Here is a 20,971-nt window from a genome sequence, read left to right as displayed (position 1 = left end):
TTTCCTAGACTTTCACCTGTCCACAAAAACAGAGTGGAATTGTCCCAATCAGAACGATGCACACAAATAAAGTGTCCTTCAACTCATCTGATGGTTCAAATGCCTTTATTCATCCAAAGTCTCATTAATTCATCCAATGGCTCGACATGTCCAAGTTTCAGCCAAACCGGCCTGCCTCAGCAGTCTTGAGAGTCTCCAGCGGGTGTGTCAGATAACGTGATGCATAAAGAAGCAAACACCCTAATAGCTGCAGAACGTTCGGTATGTGGTTCCGGTTTTTAGCACTGCTCTACAAGTTCCGATTTAGCAGCCGCTATTACGGTGTTTGCATCTTTATGTATCACGTTATCTGACACACCCGCTGAAGACTCTCAAGACTCCTGAGGCAGGCCGGTTTGGCCGAAACATGTACATGTCGAGTCATTGGATGAATTAAGGACTTTGGATGAATAAAAGCATTTGAACTATCAGATGAGTTGAAGGACACTATTTGTGCGCATCATTCTGATTGGGACAATTCCACTCTGTTTTTGTGTATTTGAGTTTGTGGTTTTGTTTCCCCTGTTTTATTCGCTCCATCACCTGTCTACATAACACCTGCTCTCCAACTTACTAATATTTTCATTTCCTAACAAGCAGAAGTATTGATTTCAAAGTCCGATTCCTTCCAGGTTTACCATGTCTTCAGAACCAGACTTGGCCCTCTTGGTTTTGACTTCATGCATATAAACTTGTACACATTTTTCAGAGAAATTGGAGCTCCAAATCCACATTCATGCTGAAGTAAAATTAAGATGTGCTTTGGCTCCCCCTCATAACGTGGGGCCCTCTAGAAACCCTACATTTCTCTAGGCATACTCACTAGGACTGTTTCTATTTACTTTTCAAATAGTCACTTGCTTGAAATTTATATAAATTCTGGCAAAAGCTTAACGTGATGGGACAAAAGCTTACTCGTGTTTGTTTATACCAGTGTGCCGAAAACTTTTTGAAGCCTCGGCACACTAAACATTGGGCCATGGTTGAAGGGCATCTGGAAATGCGCGGAAGTCAACGTGATGATATCATGCACATGCGTGACATCATCATGTCAACATCCATGCGCGGATGCCCTCCAGCCGCGACCCTAAACCTCCAATTACCACTGGGGGGGGGGGGGTGCTGGAGAAGGAGAGGCAGTCAGCCGGCGCCTCTCCTCCCCACCGGCGTCTCATGACACACCTGGAATCAGCTGTGGTACACTAGTGTGCCGCAGCACACAGTTTTTGATACACTAGTTTATACATTTAATCTAATCTAATCTAAATCTTGGGTTTATATACCGCATCATCTCCACAGGTGGAGCTCGACACGGTTTACATGGTTAGGAAGCAACGGAACTCCAGTGGATTTATAAAAGTAAGTAAGAGAGAGGTTAGGTGTGATAATAATAGGGAGGGGACGGGTTACGTTTTGGAGAAGAGCCAAGTCTTGCATTTTCCATACCACTTCAAAGAATCGGAAGCATTCTGGAACACAAATTATCAAATGCCCTACAACTTGTTATGATTTGGACTGTTCTATGCTTTAATATAGGTGCTTTGGACATAGTGTTCCGCTTTGTTTGTTCATTTGTTGACATCCCGTGGAACTCCTTTGTTTTGTTTCCCTGGTAAAGTTGCCATATTACCTTTCTTTACATTAGGCCAAACCTTGCTTTTGACCTCCCCCACTCATTGTATATTCTGATGTCACCAAGGCTGACTGCAGAAGTAAGAAGCAGGACTACCTATACCACAATACACTGGGACATGAACGAAGAAAACCAAAACTAGCCAATACAGAGGCACCTGGCAGCTCTCATCCTGACAAAAACTACAAAACAGCTGATATGGCATTAGCTTCATCAGAGTTCTAGTCTCCCTTCTGAGAGCCTGAAAGGGAACCCAGGAGAACTAGACCTGGAAGCAAAGCTGCATATCATTTTTTCCCTTTATCAAACTGTTTTCCCATAAACCAGGGATTCTTAGCGTTTTTGGTTCCTACATCCCTTTAAATGTTCAATAAACCCCTGAATGCTACATACACATCACTTACAGCTAACACTGCTAAAATTACAGTACTTCACAGTTCTAGGGTTGCCATATGGCTCCAGAAAAAGGAGGATGGATTGAGACATCCGGGTTTTACTTGCTTTTACATTGCTTTCAATGGAAGTAAAACCCAGATGTCTCAATCTGTTGTCCTTTTTCCGGAGCCAAATGGCAACCCTACGAAATGTCCTAATAGCTACCTTTACTTGAACCAGAAAGTTTCGATAAATTGTCTCAGATTTCAAGACCTTTGTCTATACTCCATGTGACCTCTTCCCATACTCCTTGCGGGTACAGGCACCACTGGCGATGAACCCCTAAAATAGACAAAGGAAGAAGAGCACCAGATTAAGGCTTATCAACCTTTTTGTGGCCATAACAACATGATCACAACCAGTGTGACCCCAGAAGTGTAGCACAATGATGCACCTATAGAGATCCCACAAGGTCATGACTCCACTTGGGATCCTGATCCACAGTATGGGAAGCTCTCCCTAGTCAAATCAGGCACCTTAACAACATGGTTAACTTGATGTTTTAACTAAAACCAAACTGGAAGTGTAAAAGGTTTGTGCTTGGTCACTAGTCAAGGCTTTCTTTTAAATCTTAAAACTTCATATCTGAGACTTTCAGTAAACACTTTTATAGCTACCATGTCACTAACTTCAGACTAGGCCTGTCTACAAGAAGGTAAATAAAAAAATTAGTTAATATTTTTTTGAACATTAAATGGCTCTCAAAATATCGACAATAAACTAAATAAAACTTATTGGTTATCTATTGATTAAATACAAAAAGGGAAACCATTCTTAGAAGTCAGAATGACACAGCATGTGATTTTTAAGTAATTATTAACTATTAATTAAATGGGGACAAGCCTTAGATTATGGAGTAATTTTCCCAATTCTGGGATCTCTTCTAAGAGAAAGAAATTATTTTCTCTTACTCATATTTACATCACTGGCTTGAACCCCTCCTCCCTACCATAACTAAAACCATTAATTTCCCTCGGAAGAGTTCCCAGATTTGTGAAAATTACTCCATAATCTGAGGCTTGTCCCCATTTAATTAATAGTTAATAATTAAATAAAAATCACATGCAGTGTCATTTTGACTTCTAAGAATGGTTTCTCAAAATAGTGACACACATATTGGATGAAATTCTGGCTGTGCAAAACATGCCTTGTCTAAAAATAGAAAAATACTGATATTTTTGGCCTTCACTAGGCATTGGCCTGATTTCTTGGTCTCAAAAACAATTTAAGGCTGAAAAAATGGTTTTGCTTTCTCCAGTCCTTCCTTCAGGAATTTGATGTACGTGACAGTGGAAGGGTCCTCAAAGCTTGTTGAGAAACTAAACAGATTGCTCTCTACTTCTTCGGGTTTCATGGATGTAATATCTAGAAAGTCATTGGCATTGATATGGTGAACTACTGTTCCATTAGGAAGACATATCATCATCTCCACAGGAAAGTTATATTTTTCCAAATGAAGAGTTGCTAACTTGGCACAACATTTCTCATCTTTACTGCTCTGCAGCTCCTCCAGCTCTTTCACCAAAGACCAGGTGCTGATAAAGCTCTCGTTCAGCAGAGCAAGAACGGGCAAACTCTCCAGGACTGTCTCCCGGAGAGTTCGCCCAGAACCTCAGCATGACTGATCATCCAAGGCACCCCATAGCAAAATGGAATGCACCAATTTATTTTCAGCCGCTGCCTTGTCAAAGACTTCTGTAAAGGGAAGGTATGCTACCTTCTTGAATGGATACATAGAAACCTCCAGTTTTTCGGCAGCCTGAGCCCAAGTTATTTCTGCCTGCCAGTTTATCTCTTCAAACACAAACTGGATTGGTTCTCCCAAAGGGTCTCTGCTATCAATCACATTGCCACTCTCATCATAAATCACAGAGGGGATGGATGGGCCCAAAGCTTCTAATTCCATCTGAGGAAGATAGCCAATGTCAACCTCCATATTGCTGCTTTCACTGGCTCCATATAACCATTCCATGTCCACATTTAAGGACCTGTTGTTTGGAACAAAAAGCTGAAAGTATCTGACATGGGAGGCATCTTTTGAAAGAACAACATGACCTGTGAACTGCCCAGGTGAGAACCAGAAAGGGAAATCTGGAGGCTCATTTAGCTGAAATTCAGCATGGATCCTGAATGCAATGTCATAGTAGAATTCGCCAACAGCTCTGATGCATGCTACCGCTCCCTGAGGGGCAAACCTGGTCTTTACAAAAGGCCGGGGGTGGAACATGCTCAGCAGTTTATGGATGATCATTTCTTTCCCTTTGGGAGTTGGAGGGTAGAACCGGTTATTTGACAGAAATCCTGTGAAGATATTCAGTTCACTGGGGATAACCCACCATGGATGGCCCAATTTAATTATGTCTTTTGGGGGCAGAAAAGCTTTAAACTCTTTGGCACAGAACACACTGGTAGAGATCGCTGGAGTTGTCCAGTTTCGCAGCCCTGAAAGAACTGTACGGGCAATTCCTAGAAAACCATCTTTGCTCTTTGTCATCGTTTCCATGAGGAGGGGTTGGAATTTAGCAGTCACAGAGAGTGTTTCTCCACTGGGATCCGAGAGCTCCTCTTCTTTGTAGGCAGAAGTAGGGGAGACACCCGTCAACTTTTCTGCTATTGGCCTGAACTCCTCAGGGCTGATGTACATGTCCTTGTCAGTGTCCAGGGAAGAAAAGAGAAAAAAGCCTTCAGTTCCCAAGGAGCTCAAGGCTGCCTCCTGCTGTTTTACCATCTCTTGATCCCAATAATACTTCACCCCCATGATCACAGGAAGGAGGAGGAAAGTGAGAAATAACTTAGGGAATCTGCACAAATAAGCAGTTCTGAGTGCCATCTTGTCCTGGCTTTTCTCTTTGCCCACAGCCTGTTCTGATGCTGCATTATTTTGCTCAATATTTTTTCTCCTTTTTCTCAGATCATCTGGCATTTCTGCAAAAGTAAAATTTGGAAACAGAAGCATTAACTTTGTCTTATTCGTAGAAGTAATCAATTACTTTCTAAAACAGATATGAATACAATATAAGATGGGGAGGAGTAAAATAGGCAAAACACTAAACGGAACGAATAAAGATAATGTTATTATATTATCATGGACAACCCACAGGGTTGGCAAGAGGATCTAGGAACACTGTCCTGAGGAGAGAGAGGCTATCAGTGAAGGTGACGATCATTTTGCTTCCAGACCAATAAAATGGAGAACTGGAGAAGCAACAAGTGTCCAGAAATATATTTATTTTAGGTATTTGTATACCACCTATCAAGGTTATCTAAGCAGTTTATAGCTAGGTACTCAAGCATTTTCCCTATCTGTCCTGGCAGGCTCACAATCTATCTAATGTACCTGGGGTAATGGAGGATTGAGTGACTTGCCCAGGGTCATATGGGATTTGAACCCACAACCTTAGGATGCCAAGGCTGTAGCTTTAACCACTGGTTCCCCCACTCCTTCCTCCTGGTTCCCCCAGTTATAGCAGGGGTGAAAGCACAGATAGAAAAAGGTGAGAGAGGTGGAAGGAAGAGGAACATAACAAGGAAGAATTAATGTATCTAGCAGCCAGGTTATATAAACATACACCAGCACACGCACTGAGTTCAAGCCATGAACACCTGCTAGAAATACCCTCCTTCAGAGACATCAAATATAAAAACGTCAGGACAAGAATGTTCTAAGTGATGGCGCCAAAGTGGTGGAATTCCTTTCCGAAGGAATTAAAACTAAAAAAGGATACTGGAAAGTTCAAGACCATCCTTCTCATTGACTACATTAACTAATAATGCAATAGGGGGAATACCACTATAAAGGAAAAGCTGGCCACTTCCCATTATGAACGCAATAGGTTGAACACAATAGATAAATAAAGTACAGGAACACGACAGGGTGAACAGAGTAGACATACCAAGAAGCAGAGGATATGTTGAATAAAGTACAGGAGACAAGATTACCAATATGTGTGTAATTATACAATACAGTGGAACCTTGGTTTCGAGCATAATTCATTCCAGAAGCATGCTTGTAAACCAAATTGCTCGTATATCAAAGTGAGTTTCCCCATAGGAAATAAGGGAAACTCGCTTGATTGGTTCCCACCCCCCTGAGGCCACTGGCGCTGCTCCATCCCCCCCCCCCCCACGAGAACCGGCATCGCTCCTCCCCCCCCCGCCCACACTGACATCCCCACCTGCCCAAACAGAAGTGTATATATAGGGTAATTACTGTAAAAGACTAAATGTAAAAGATGTGTAAATGTATTATAACACCACTACAGAAGCTCTGCATTGTAACACCAGATGCTCATGTAAACCACTCTGAATTGACGCACCAATCATTAGTAGCTGACAAGGATGGATCCGCGTCTGAAACCGGACCACCTGCCTTGGCTGGAGGTTCCTTCGAGGCAGTGTGAGTGTGTTTCAACTTAGTAGTCTTGGACACTTTAATCACCACTGGTGGAACCGACTGCTGAGCTATCTGACCTGAGGAAACAGGGGAAGATACAGCAGATGACGTCGAAGCAAGAGCCGCTGCAAATGATGAAGGTTTGATGAGGCTCGAGGTGGAAGCAGGAGGCGCAGAAGGAGCCTCGATGGAAGTCAAGGCCGAAGACGCCTTCGAAGTCGAGGGATCAGTCGGAGACTCCATCTCGAAGAGCTTGTCTACCAGGCTGAAGTGAAGGCAGGCACGACCTTGGATGATGTTTCGGCCCAAGGCACTTGAGGCAGCGTCTGTGAGGGTCCATGAGGGAGATCGCGCGCTGACACTTGCTACACCTCTTAAAGCCTTTAGCAGACCAGGACATAGGCCGAAAAATAGCCGCCGCAAAGTTGAAGCTTGCGGGCTGCGGCCGAGCGGCCCATCCCAGAGAACGGACGGAAGAAGACAAAAATTTTTTTTTTATTTTTTTAAACTAAAAGAAATAAAACAAAATAAAACAGCGATTCATGAAGAAAATACACCAACCGCAGTTGAAGAGAAGGCAAAAAGTGAACGAAGTTGAATGCAGAGAGTTAAAGACGGACTTCTCAGCTCCGCGGAAAACTAAGAACTGAGGAGACGTGCCCTGTGCTGGGCGGGAAGGCACTTGCTCATGCGCGGTGCGGGCGACTCGAAACTTCTAGTTTCTTCAAGCATGTCTGCTTGTGAGACGTCCACATCGGGGCTCTGTTGGATGACGTCACCCATATGTGAGAATAGCTGCCTGCTGTCCCTGGATAACACCTGTTACGGTAAGTAACTGTGCTTTATCCAGGGACAACAGGCAGATATTCTCACAACCCACCCACCTCCCCGGGTTGGCTTCTTAGCTGGCTTATCTTAACTGAGGGACCACACGCCTGCGTCGGGCGGGAAGGCACTCGCATATGCGCAGTGCAGACGTCAATAACTTTTTTCAAGTTCTTGAAGTGTCCATACCGGGGCTCCGTCAGTGCCGTCACCCATCAGTGAGAATATCTGCCTGCTGTCCCTGGATAACACTTGTTACGGTAAGTAAGTTTCAAGTTTATTATGACATTTGATTAATCGCCTAATCCGAATTCTAGGCGATGTACAAAGTGATAAAAATTACAAAGTAAAGGAAGACAAACATAAATGACAAGTACCAAATCTACTAAAACATAATAGTAAGTCGAATTACACATACAATCAAAAACACAGGGAAAGCTAGGAATGAATTACAATCTGGTTATAAAGTAATACAATTAGGGTTAAAAACAATAGGGAAGGGAATAAATAAGTAAAACTAATTAAAAATGGGCTAAGAGCCATAAGCAATTCAGTCAATCATTGAATGCATCTTTAAAAATAAGACTCTTTAGTTTGCTCTTAAATTTTCCAAGATTCTTTTCCTCTCTTAGATAAATTGGAAGGGCATTCCAGGATTGGGGAGCCGTAACAGAAAAAATTGACTGCCGCTGCATATTAATAATTTTAAGAGAGGGAATGACCAATAAATGTTGGTCATTTGATCGCAAAAGTCTAGATGAGATATAAGGAATTAAAACTCTATAAATAAAAGCTGGGGTTTTAAATATCAAAGATTTAAAAGTAAGCAGGCATAGTTTGTACCTAATGCGATGAGCAACTGGAAGCCAATGAGCTTTTTCAAGTAAGGGAGTAACATGATCAAATTTTTTGGCTTTCATAATAAGTTTGATTGAGGCATTCTGAATAATTTACAGACGTCTAATTTCTTTGAGCCAGTCTTATAAAGAGGGCATTACAGTAGTCAATTTTAGAAATAACCAGAGAACGAATTAGAATATTCAGAGATTTTGAACATAAGAATTTGGATATTGAATGAATTTGACGGAGTCTATAGAAAGTTGATTTTACAACATGACTGATATGGTCATGATATGATAATTTATCATCGAAAATAATCCCAAGAATCCTGATTTTGTGAATCAACTTCAAGGAAATGCCCTTAATAGTGATTGGGAAAGAAAGTTTATGACAGTCTTTCCAAGGAAAGAGCATGATATTTGTTTTATTAATGTTAAGGGCTAATCTGTTTGTGTCAAGCCATTGGTGAATTTGCTCGTTTACCATTTATGACTGATATTTCACAAGAATTATTGGGGTCAAGAGGATGTAATAGTTGTATGTCGTCCGCGTAAGCAAATACAGAGAAGCCAATAGATTGACAGAGTGTCATAAAGGGTGCAAGGAAGATATTGAAAAGAAGAGGAGAAAGAATAGAACCCTCCGGAATGCCATAGGGTACAGAAAAGCTTTCTGAAAAAGATTTGTTGAAGAAAACAGTAGAAGAACGATTATCAAAGTAAGATTTAAACCAAAGCAAAACCTGGTCTGTGATACCAGTAGAATGAAGTCTATTTAGTAAAATGTTGTGATCAATAGTATCAAAAGCAGATGAGAGGTCGATGGAAATCAAAAGAACAGATGTATGATGATCTAGATCAGTGGTTCCCAACCCTGTCCTGGAGGAACACCAGGCCAATTGGGTTTTCAGGCTAGCCCTAATGAATATGCATGAAGCAAATTTGCATGCCTATCACTTCCATCATATGCAAATCTCTCTCATGCATATTCATTAGGGCTAGCCTGAAAACCCGATTGGCCTGGTGTTCCTCCAGGACAGGGTTGGGAATCACTGATCTAGATTTTCAGTGTTTTCCTGTGGGGACAGGGAAAAACTTTGTCCCCGTGTCATTCTCTAGTGCAGTGGTTCCCAACCCTGTCCTGGGGGACCACCTGCCAGTCGGGCTTTGAGGATATCCCTAATAAATATGCATGAGAGAGATTTGCATATAATGGAAGTGACAAGTATGCAAATCTCTCTCATGCATATTCATTAGGGATATCCTCAAAGCCCGACTGGCTGGTGGTTCGTCAGGACAGGTTTGGGAACCACTGCTCTAGTATATACGCCTCTATTTCTTGCTCCCAGACTTTGTTCCAATTCACTTTATTTGGGATCTGTTCTGGGCCCTTGAGGGGAAGCTGGTGAAATAGAAGCAAAATAATTAGATTGTCATTAGTCAGCAGGCTGTCTGCATTTCCAACTGTAGGCATGCAGTACTCCCCCCTTCCCCCTGTATGGCTCCAATCTCTTCCCAGTCCCTTTCCTCGGTACCTGTCTGTCTCTATTCCCCTCTCCCTCCCTCTCTTCTTGCAGGAACCTCCAGACCCTCCTCAAAGATATCTCCAGAGCAGCCTAGAAAAAGGGGTTGGGACTTGTATAACGCCTTTTTGTAGTTTTACAACCACATTCAAAGGGGTTTACATTCAGGTACTTATTTATTTATTTATTAAATTTTCTATACCGTTCTCCCAGGGGAGCTCAGAACGGTTTACATGCATTTATTCAGGTACTCAAGCATTTTTCCCTGTCTGTCCCGGTGGGCTCACAATCTATCTAATGTACCTGGGGCAATGGGAGGATTAAGTGACTTGCCCAGTGTCACAAGGAGCAGCGTGGGATTGAACCCACAACCTCAGGGTGCTGAGGTTGTAGCTTTAACCACTGCACCACACTCTCTCCCTTCAAGCATTTTTCCTATCTGTCCTGGTGGGCTCTCAATCTTACTCTCTTGCAACAATCCATTTCCTCCCAACTCCAACATTCTTTTGTGCTTTCTTTGGAGGGGACAGTACTCACTATTCAACCAATTACCATTTCAAGCCTCTTTTGGCATTCCAAGCTTCATTCTGGTGCTCCAATTGTTTCTCTCAGTGCATTCTGAGTCCCATTTTGGTATTATTAGAGATTTTCTGGGGAATTCTATAAATGGTGCCCAAAGTTCAGCACAGAAATACATTCTAATGGACGCAAGGTGCCAAAATAGGACTGAAATGGCTGATCAGCATGCAAGTACACCTATGTGCCTAAGTGTTTTCGTGCATAACTGCAAAGGGGCATGGCCATGGGAGAGGCAGGAGCATTCCAGAAAATTGGAAGGTTTTATAGAATACCGCAAATACAAGCCAGGTGTTTAAGTCCTTGCACTCATACTAATCCATAAAGTGCACTCATCCCAGAGCACCCTTTATAGCAGTGCATTGCAAACTGTGTGCCGTGAGACACTGGTGAGTTGAGGTGCTGGCTGCTTACAGGATATGCTTCTTGTAGCAAGAGGCATGTCCCGTAGGCAGTCAGCCGGCCCAGCGCCAGCAACCTTCCTCATCCCTGCACCTCTCCTTGGCGTAGTAATTGCAGGCTCAGAGCCCTATCTGGAGGGCCTCTGCACATGCACGGACATCGAAGTGATGACATTGCACATGCGCATGACATATCGATATTCATGCACTTCCGGATGCCCTCCAGCCACAGCCCTGAGTTTAGTGTGTCACGGGTTTAAAAAGTTTGCGGGACACTGCTTTATAGAATAGCGCTAGGTACAGATTTTTTTTTTCTGGCGCCCAAATTTGAGCACCATGTACTGAATCCGGCCTTTTAGCTACATTCTTACAGGAATCCCACAGCAATTTCTTCCATCCCTGTGAATTCTGCAGGATTCCTGTGATCCCCCATTCCCTTTCAGCTTTATAGTCCTGAGAATGGCAGCAAGATACAAGTGAGCAGGATATGCCTAGAGACCCCTCCCCTCTCAGGTTCTGTGAGCATTTGTATTAAATGTCCAAGAGGATGGAAGCTCATAAAAAAGGGATAGGGAAGGTATCCTGCCAGGGCTGGCTCAACCTATGGACTAGACTGTCCCTTCAAACCGCTTCGAACTTCACGGTATAGCGGTATATAAGAAATAAATTATTATTATTAAATTATTATTCTATCTTGCTACGCCTTATGCCTGGAACAAACTGCCCAAATCCCTACAAGAGCGCTTTCAACTCCTAACTCCTCTTACCTTGGGTTTTGCATCCCCAACCCTATATGTCATGCCTGTCTATTCAAGTAAGATTGTAAGCTCTTCCGAGCAGGGACCCTCTACTAAATGCCAAAATGTACAGCGCTGCATACACCTATCAGCGTTATATAAGTGATATTCAGTAGTAGCAGCAGTAGGTGAGGCATCTCTCTTCTTTCCTCTCTCTGAGCAAAGCGATAGAGATGGCAGATTCTGATTTTTGGCACTTGTTATCATCATTATCACCAGTAAGGGCGGGGGAGGGAAACTGGAGATAGAAGGGGAGGTACTGAATCATTGGGGGGGGGGGGGGGGGAGCAGTGATTCAAAAGTTTATTTCGGGCACCAAAATTCCTTGAGCTGGTCCTGTATCCTGCACAGAGGATGGGCTACACTGATCTTTATGTGGCCTCATGTACTATGTTACTATATATAACAAATTCAGCTACAGTTTGAAAGTCCATGGGTTTACAATCTATGTTGACCCAAGGCAACAGAGGAAGAAAATAACTTATCCAATGTTGCAAGGACGGCTAGAATGAAAAGCAGGACTTGTAGCCTAATAGTTACAACAGTGGGGTGAAAACCAGGAAACCAGGCTTATCTTCATTTCAGGCCAGCTCAGGAGACGTGAACTACAGGGTAGGGCACTTTAGGGAAAAAAGAATCAATAGAAAAGCAGTGCCTAGACAGGGAAAGAGTGAATGTGGCTCTGCAGAAAGGGAGGGGGTGGTTCATGGAAGGGACCCCACAAACATGTTTCCCTTAGGCCCCAACATACAGTTAATCCAGAACTAAAGGAGAGAAAAAAAAATCGAAGACCTAGGGGGGGAGGACAGAGAAGTAAAAAAAGGTAGGGGCAAGAAAGAGAAAAGGGGGGATATAGAAGTGAAAGCCGGTGGGTGGGGGAAGAGCTGAACGCAGAAGAGCAAAAGAAGCAGCTGGAATGGTAAAGAAAAAGGGCCGCTGCAGTCCGCCTAAAACTCTGCTAGCATTCTTTCACCCCTCTGGCCCGAGAGACAGGCAAAAAGTCTGCCACCCTCACCTGGAACACCCGCAGCAGCTTCGGTAGCACAGGAGAAAAGGAACAGGAGCCTGGTCAGCTCAGAGATCTCCCAAAACTAGGCAGCAAGGGAAGGAGGAGGACTGTCTCAGTCTCTTATTAACCCAGCTTTCATCAGATTTCTTTTTCCTTCATATACTTCTGAAATAACTGTTACACTAACAGAAAATAGCACATTTTAAAACTCCAACTAGATTTTTAAAGTAAAAGTAGCTTATGATTCTCCCCCTTGCAAATGGTGTGGAATGGTACGGTCTCAGCCGGGAGAGGGTTTAACTCTTTTGTAACCTCATTGGACCAGCTGATAAAACAGAGAGCTAGGGGGAAACAAATTGTTCTGGCATTTTAGTTCCTATGCTTATACAGTACATAAAGCATTTTAGTTCCTATGCTTATACAGTACATAAAATTGTTATAATGTAAGTATGTATATACCACTTAGCAAGGGAAACAATTAAAAAGCTGTTATGCTTTTGTCCTGTAAACAAAAGATACAACTTTGCTCCAGGTTTTTGCCCCTTGTACTAATTTAAGTAACTTAAAACATTTTTCAGTGGCCCATTGATCACTAAGTCTGAAATACTGTAGCTGCTCTTCCCCTGCAAGTGATTCACATCAATATTATTTCCTTACCTCTTTGTTTTCAGCAGCATACATTTTCTTCCATCTGTCTGGGCTTTAAAAGATTATATAGTTTTACTAATCAAACCTGGGAGGCAGGTAGGGTTACCAGATTTTGTAACACTAAAATTCGGACATGTGGCCCCCATCCCCACCTAGCTCCACCCTGTTCTGCCCAAGTCATGCCCCATTCTGGCCCAGCTCCACCACCAAACTTCTAAGCCACATCTGAGCATGCGCAGATGTGATGTAATGACATTATACATAGGCATGACATCATCACATCACACCGGTGCATCTCGGAGGCCCTCCAGACATGGGTCCCAAATTTGAAAACCCAAACTGCTGCATTTTAAATATCTGTACAAACACCCAGACAGTCCTCTAAAAAAGTGACAAGTCCAGGTAAATTCTAAGGGCATAGAAACAAGACGGCAGATAAAGGCCAAATGGCCCTCTAGGATGGCTCTGCCTATGGTCCAAGTGAGGTCATTATCTCTTTCTCGCTCCGAGAGATCACACGTGCCCATCCCAGACCCTCGTAAATTCAGACAGTCTCTATTTCTACCACCGCTTCTGGGAGACTGTTCCACACATCTACCATCCTTTCTGTAAAAAAGTATTTCCTCAGATTACTCCAGAGCCTATCACCTCTTAACTTCATCCTATGCCCTCTCATTGCAGTTTCCTTTCAAATGAGAGACTTGACTCATGCACATTTATATTACATAGGTATTTAAACGTCTCTATCATATCTCCCCTCTCCCACCTTTCCTCCAAAGTATACAGGACAGGTTAATACAGCACAGTAAAATTTGTAGTTACTATGGTTTAGCATGGGAATCAAATTTTACACAACAAACAGTACTAGAGTTACCATATGGCTCCAGAAAAAGGAGGATCGATTGAGACATCCAGGTTTTACTTCCATCCCTCCTGCCTTTTTTTAGGGGGGAGGGGGCTTCCCTCCTGCCATTTGTGTTGGGTGGGGGGGGGAGGGTCAACGGGGGACTTTTTTCATTATATTGTATACTGTATTATAATGATGGGCTGCACCTTACCATGGCAGGAAAAAGAATCGTAGCTGAGAAATTCAGGCAATATGTTTCTAGGTATTTAAACTAGAAGGTGGGGGTGGCGTATGTATGAAGGACAATGATAGAGGCCACCCCCGGCAAAAGACAAGATGTGATGGTAGTAAAGATTGCAACATAAATATTAGCAACTCAGTTCTTAGCAATGCAACGGGAAGTGAAACGAAACAACAAAAAAAAACTATACGAAAAAGCAGATTACCGCTGAAAAATAGTTGGAAAGCGATGACCACAAACGCTCGCAGTCTAAGCAACAAAGTTGCCAGCCCTGATGTTGGAGGCAGACCTGGATACTGTTGCTATCACTGAGACATAGTTCAGTGAATCCCATGGATGAGATGCAAACATACCGGGATATCATCTTTTTAGGAAGGACAGAGATGGCCAAAAAGGTGGAGTAGCTCTCTATGTAATGATTGATATCCAAGCAACTGAAATGCAAGGGACCTAGGGAGAGGAAGAAGCGAAATGGATTGCTCTGAAAAAAAAAAAAAAGATGGAACTTCTATCTACATGGGTGTAGTCTACAGACGCAAAATATCTGTGCCATGGAAAAAAAAAAGAATTAAAAAAAAGACAGGCAGGCCTGTCAAAAAACCTGCAGACCTGTCGGTAACTCAGTTACCGACAGGTCTGCAGCAGTCGGGTTTGCCAATAGTAAAACCCGATTCAAAGTAGCCAAGCAATTTAGTGAATCAATCACTTGGCTATTTTGCATAGGGATTTGCTAATTTGCATGGGAGGATCGGGGTCTGATCGCTATAGGCGTTAGTGAATGGGGTTGGAGGAAAATTTGGTTGCAAAGGGCTCACAAACAGATCGGTACATGATCGGTTTGCTTAGTGAATCTATCCCTAAGTCCTAGATTTCAAACGAACGGACTTTAATAAAATGAGAGAGTACATGAAGAAAGAGTTCTTAGGATGGAAAGACTTAAGAGAAATGGAAAAACAGTGGTCTAAGTTGAAAGGAGTGATAAAAATGGCTTCGGACCTTTATGTAAAGAAAATAAATAAAAATAAGAGAAAAAGAAAACCAATATGGTTCTCCAAACTAGTGGCAGAGAAAATAAAGGCAAGAGTTGGCATTCCTGAAAAATTAAAAAATAAAAAAACAAGAAGGAGTATAGAAAGCATTACCGGGTGAAACTGAAAGAAGCCAAGAGAGAGATGCGTCTGGCGAAACCGCAGACAGAAGAGCATATGGCTAAAAATGTAAAAAAGGGAGACAAAAAATTTCAGATATATTAGTGAAAGGAGGAAAATGAAAAATGGAATTGCTAAACTAAAATATGCTGGGAACTGATATGTGGAGAGTGATAAGGAACGAGCAAACATGCTAAACTAATACTTCTGTTCTGTAGTCACAGAAGAAAATCCCAGAGAAGTACTGAGATTGTCTGGCAAAGTTACGCAAGAAAATGGAGTAGATTCTGCACCGTTCACGGAGGAAAGTGTTTATGAGCAACTTGAAAAACTGAAGATGGACAAAGCGATGGGACCGGACGGGATCCATCTCAGGAGACTGAGGAAGCTCAGAGAGGTTCTGGCAGGTCCTATTAAAAACTTATTCAACAAATCTCTGGAGATGGGAGTGGTTCCTGGGGATTGGAGAAGAGCGGATTTGGTCCCTATTCACAAAAGTGGTCACAGAGATGAAGCGGGAAAATACAGGCTGGTAAGCTTCACTTCGGTTGTTGGAAAAATAATGGAAGTTACTGAAAGAAAGGATAGTGAATTTCCTAGAATTTAATGGGTTACAGGATCTGAGGCAACATAGCTTTAACTAAAGGTAAATTGTGCCAAATGAACCTGATTGAATTTTTTGATTGGGTGACCAGAGAACTAGATCGAGGATATATGCTAGATGTCATTTACTTAGATTTCAGCAAAGCCTTTGACACGGTTCCTCATAGGAGGCTCTTGAACAAACTTGATGGGCTGAAGTTAGGGCCCAAAGTGGTGAACTGGGTTAGAAACTGGCTGTCGGACAGACGCCAGAGGGTGGTGGTTAATGGAAGTCGCTTGGAGGAAGGAACGGTGAGTAGTGAAGTCCCTCAGGGTTCAGTGATGGGGCCGATCCTGTTCAATATATTTGTGAGCGACATTACTGAAGGGATAGAAAGTAAGGTTTGCCTTTTTGCAGATGATACTAAGATTTGTAACAGAGACTCCGTGGAGGGAGTGGAAAACATGAAAAAAGATCTGCAAAAGTTAGAGGGATGGTCTAATATCTGGCAAGTAAAATTCAATGCAAAGAAATGCAGAGTAATTCATTTGGGGATTAATAACCGGCAGGAACTGTATATGCTGGGAGGGGAGAGGCTAATATGAAGAAGGGGAGAGGGACCTTGGGTTGATAGTGTCCAAAGATCTAAAGGCAAAAAAACAGTGTGACAAGGCGGTGGCTGCTGCTAGAAGGATGCTGTGCTGTATAGAGACGTAACCAGTAGAAGAAAGAAGTTGTTGATGCCCCTGTATAGGTTGTTGGTGAAGCACCACTTGGAGTATTGTGTTCAGTTTTGGAGACCGTATCTGGCATAAGACGTAAGAAGACTTGAAGAGGTCCAGAGGAGGGCGACAAAAGTGATAGGAGGTTTGCACTAGTGCTGCCTGATTCAGGGAAAAAAAATTTGATTCGATTCAGCCTATTGAATCGATTTTCCTGCCCAAGTGGATGTTTTTTTCAAATATCCTGGTGGGTTTATTTTATAGTCTCTTCACCCGTTTTATAGCCTCTTCACCCACTTTGCCCTCTTGTACCCACACTTGCGCTGTGGTGTAAACAAAATAAAATGAACAAAAAAGACTTTTCCTCTCTCTCTTAAATCCTAGCTCACGTTCGTGGTCCAACACCACAAAATAGAAAATAAAATTATTTTTTCTACCTTTTGTTGTCTGATCATTATTCAGATCTTATCGGTCCCCGGCTCCAGTTGTCTTCTGATAACTTGCTTGCCAGGGTCTCCTTCTTTCTCCGTGCTAACCATCCATCTTCTGTCTCTGTTCTCCCCTTCCATTTCTTTTCCCTCCCCTGGAGGTCTGGTATCTTTCCTTTTTTTCATCTCCATCCACCTTTTCTGAATTATCCTTTCATCCTTCATCTTTCTCTCCTTCCTCAGGGTCCACCATATCTCCCTTTCTCTTCCCAACTACCCTCCTATCCAGTATATCTATGCCTCCCCTCCACACCATCCCTTGTGTCCAACTTCTCTTCCTTTCTGTTCCTTCCCTCCCTAAATCCCATTGTTCACCATCTCTCTCCCTCTCCTGTTTTTAGATCTTTATTTCTTCTATCCTTCCCCTCATCTCCCCTCTCCATGATCTCCCCCAAGTTCATCTCCCCCTCCACCAAGTTCATTTCTCCAATCTATCTTCTCCCCATCTCCCTCCATCTGCCTTTTTTATTTTTTTTATGGCACTCCTAAGCCCCCACCACCACCACACCCCCGCACCTTTCCCAAAGAGAGTCCAGCAGGAGAGATGCATCTGGTAAGAGGTTTGCCCTGGTGGTAGCGATCCACTCCTGCCAGCACTCCTCGCATCTTCTCTCCACTGCGGCCCGCCCTCAGTGAAAACTTCCTGTTTCCGCTTGGACGGCCGAATGGAGAAAAGACGCCCGGAGTAGAGGCAGGGTAGTGAGTCGCCGCTTTTGCCTGGCCAGGGAGGAAAGGAGAGAGCCTTGCTGCCCCGATCTATACGCAGAGACCCATTCGGGATTTCCTTCTGCCGGAGTCCTTGCTTTGATGTAACTTCCAGTTTTTGCAAAACCGGAAGTTACATCGAAGCAAGGACTCCGGTGGCAGAAGGAAATCCCGAACGGGTCTGCGGTGGTAGCAAGGGGCCAACGAATCGGTATGTCCGATTTTATGCAATAATAAACCGATTTGAATCGATTCACCCAAAGTGAATCGGAGAATCAATTCAAATCGCGAATCGGGCAGCACTAGTTTGCACTAAAAGACCTATAAAGAGAGACTGGAAGCCCTGAATATGTATACCCTAGAGGAAAGGAGGGACAGGGGAGATACGATTCAGACATTTAAGTACTTGAAAGGTATTAACGTAGAACAAAATCTTTCCAGAGAAAGGAAAATGGTAAAACCAAAGGGCATAATTTGAGGCTGAGGGGTGGGAGACTCGAGAGCAATGTAAGGAAATTCTTCTTTATGGACAGGGTAGTGGATGCCTGGAATGCGCACCCGAGAAAGGTGGTAGAGATGGAGTTCAAAAAAGTGTGGGATGGATCTAAAATCAGAAAATAATAGTAAATATTGAAACACCGGGCAGACTTGCACTGTCTGTGTCGGTACATGGCTATTTGGTTTTACACCTATGGACTGGTGGAAATAAAATAATTATTTCACGGACCGGCAAACTAATAAAACTGAAATTTTTTAAAACCCCATCGCCGCAAGCTCGGTCCTGTTAACCATCTTATCCCATCCGTAGAAGCCTCAAATAGTTATGATTTTATATTGAACATATTTTATTAAAGTATAAAAAGAAACGATATTCTGTACAATTGTCAATTTATAAATATAAATAATACAGGGCAAGGATCAACAAAACCCCCGTCTCCCCTCCCCTTCACATATATCCCCTCTACTATCAAGAAAATTGAATAAGCCAAATTATTACAGAATGCTACTCAAATATCATGCTAACAGAAAACCACAGTCACACATGGAAGGAATGGTGTTAGGAGGAGTGCAACTAGGGTAACTGCCTCCTGGTCAGAGAGAGCCCTAAGCCAGCTGGAAGCTAAAGAAGCACTGCCTGGGCTTTGCACTCCCCAGTTATGTCTAACATCAGCTCTAGCAGGATACATATTTTAAATCTGATATATTCTACTCACAAGATAGAAATAAAATTATTTTTTTCTACCTTTTGTCGTCTCTGGTTTCTGCTATCATCGTCTTTTCACTCTCTTCCATCCAGCGTCTGCCTTCTGTCTCTTCAATCCAGCATCTGCCCCTTCCATCCACTGTCTGCCCTCTCCCCTTCCTATATGGTATCTGCGTTATTTCTATGCCCCTCTCTCCTACAAAGATCTAGCATCTTTGTCCCTCTTTCCTTATTTCTCATCTGACCCCCCCTTCCCAGCATCAATCTCTCTCTACTTTGTCATTCCTTTGTCTCTCCCCTTTCCCTCATCTGATCTCTCCATGCCATCATGACTCCTTCCCCTCCTCTAATCTCCCTGCCAGCTGTTTGTTTCCAATTTTCCTCCTCCTCTGTCCAGCAGTACCTTCTCCCTTTCTTCCTCCCCTTATCCAACAGTAACTCTCGTCCCTTCCCTTTCCCTTCTCCCCTATCAGCAGTACCCCCTTCCCCTCCCTTGTCTAGGAGTACCCCTTCTCCCTTCCCTCTCCAGCAAATGTTTCTTCTATGTAGGCTAGCGGCAGCTCTGTGTGCTTTTAACTTTGGCACACAGCTGCTCCTAAGCAGTATTTTAGCCGCGGTTTCATGAGACAGCCTCAGGCCCTTTGGTAGGCCAGCCCACATCGCATCATCGAAGCGGCCAACCTAGCAAAGGCCCCGAGGCTGTCTCATGAAACCACAGTTAAAATACTGCTTAGGGGCAGCTGTGTGCCGAAGTTAAAAGAACACAGAGCTGTCGCTGCTGGTCTGGGGTGCGGAGACAAAGGCAGGAGCAGGAGACATACGCGGCAGGAGTCCCGTTGGTGGAAGGCAGGAGTCCCGGCATAGTGACGGCAACAGGAAGTTGCATGTCAGCTGACTCTGGCACCTTTTGTTGCAGTGGGGACCCGAATCCTTCACGGACCGGCAAGATTTTTTCACGGACCGGCGGTTGAAGAACTGTGGTCTAGAGCAATCGGGTTTTATGATCGGTAAAACCAGATGTTAAATAGCCAAGTGATGTTAATGAATCAATCGCTTGGCTATTTTGCATTGGATTTTACTAATTTGCCATGGGTTGGATCGGAAAATAAGCGATCACACGCAGGGGGCCATTTAGTGTATCGGGTTGGTTATCAGTGATCATCACCAAACCTGTGAAAACAGGTTTAAAGACGATCGCTGACTTTAGTGCATCCCCCAAGTGACATGTTTCAGCTACTGTTTCAGTCAGTCTCTTGCTTTCAACACATTTAGCTTTAGCCATAAAAAGATACTGGGGGTGAGAGTTGCAAATATGCCTAAAGTATGTGTGAAGTTTAGTTTTAAAAATACTCAAGTTTGAAAATCCCCCCCCCCCCCCAATTTCTCAGGTATGCAAGCTAAATGAAAAATTGCTCTATATGGAAGTGATTTTATAACAGGTCACCTACACTCTAAAGGCACATAAATGCATATCTTGCATCTAATTTATAAAAGACAACACATTTTATGGTTTTATAAAATACGAGGAAGATCCTGAACAGTGGCCACCAGCTCCAAGGTAAGTCTAATTTTATATTGTTTTACCCCCATTTTTAAACTTGTAATACGCTTTGAAATATTTGACAATGCGTGCACATCAAATTGTAATAAAAACTTGAAACATTTGTACCAGTAAGAACCAGCATGTGTGTACAGTACTCCCCCCGATATTCGCAGGGGTTCCATTCCAGGAACCCCTGAGAATCTCGAAAAACTGCGAATACGGTTTTTTATGGGGGAACCTGAAGAGGGCAGCGGGAGAGGGCAGGAGAGCAGCCGGAGCGCCGCAAGTGCAGGACATCAATCGCGGTATGCTCCGACCGCCTCTTCCTGCACTAAGTCGGGCCTTATCCAATCAGGAGCTGCGTGTCAAAGG

General features: G+C 43.3%; 1 protein-coding gene across 1 annotated transcript; it reads right to left on the bottom strand.

Annotated features, from left to right (window-relative positions):
• Positions 1-448: 448 nt before the first annotated feature.
• On the bottom strand, positions 449-12,607 carry SELENON (selenoprotein N). The gene is made up of 2 exons (XM_033931764.1): positions 12,477-12,607; positions 449-5,032 (listed from the first exon to the last, which is right to left on the bottom strand). The coding sequence occupies exon 2, from the start codon at positions 5,028-5,030 to the stop codon at positions 3,333-3,335; it is 1,698 nt and encodes a 565-aa protein (XP_033787655.1). The 5' UTR covers positions 5,031-5,032; positions 12,477-12,607; the 3' UTR covers positions 449-3,332.
• Between the last annotated feature and the right edge of the window lie 8,364 nt (positions 12,608-20,971).

The sequence above is a fragment of the Geotrypetes seraphini genome, chromosome 2 (genome assembly GCF_902459505.1).
Source record: "Geotrypetes seraphini chromosome 2, aGeoSer1.1, whole genome shotgun sequence".
NCBI lineage: Eukaryota > Metazoa > Chordata > Amphibia > Gymnophiona > Dermophiidae > Geotrypetes > Geotrypetes seraphini.
The sequence above is the reverse complement of the archived record's forward strand: the minus strand, read 5'-3'. Positions and strand labels throughout refer to the sequence as shown.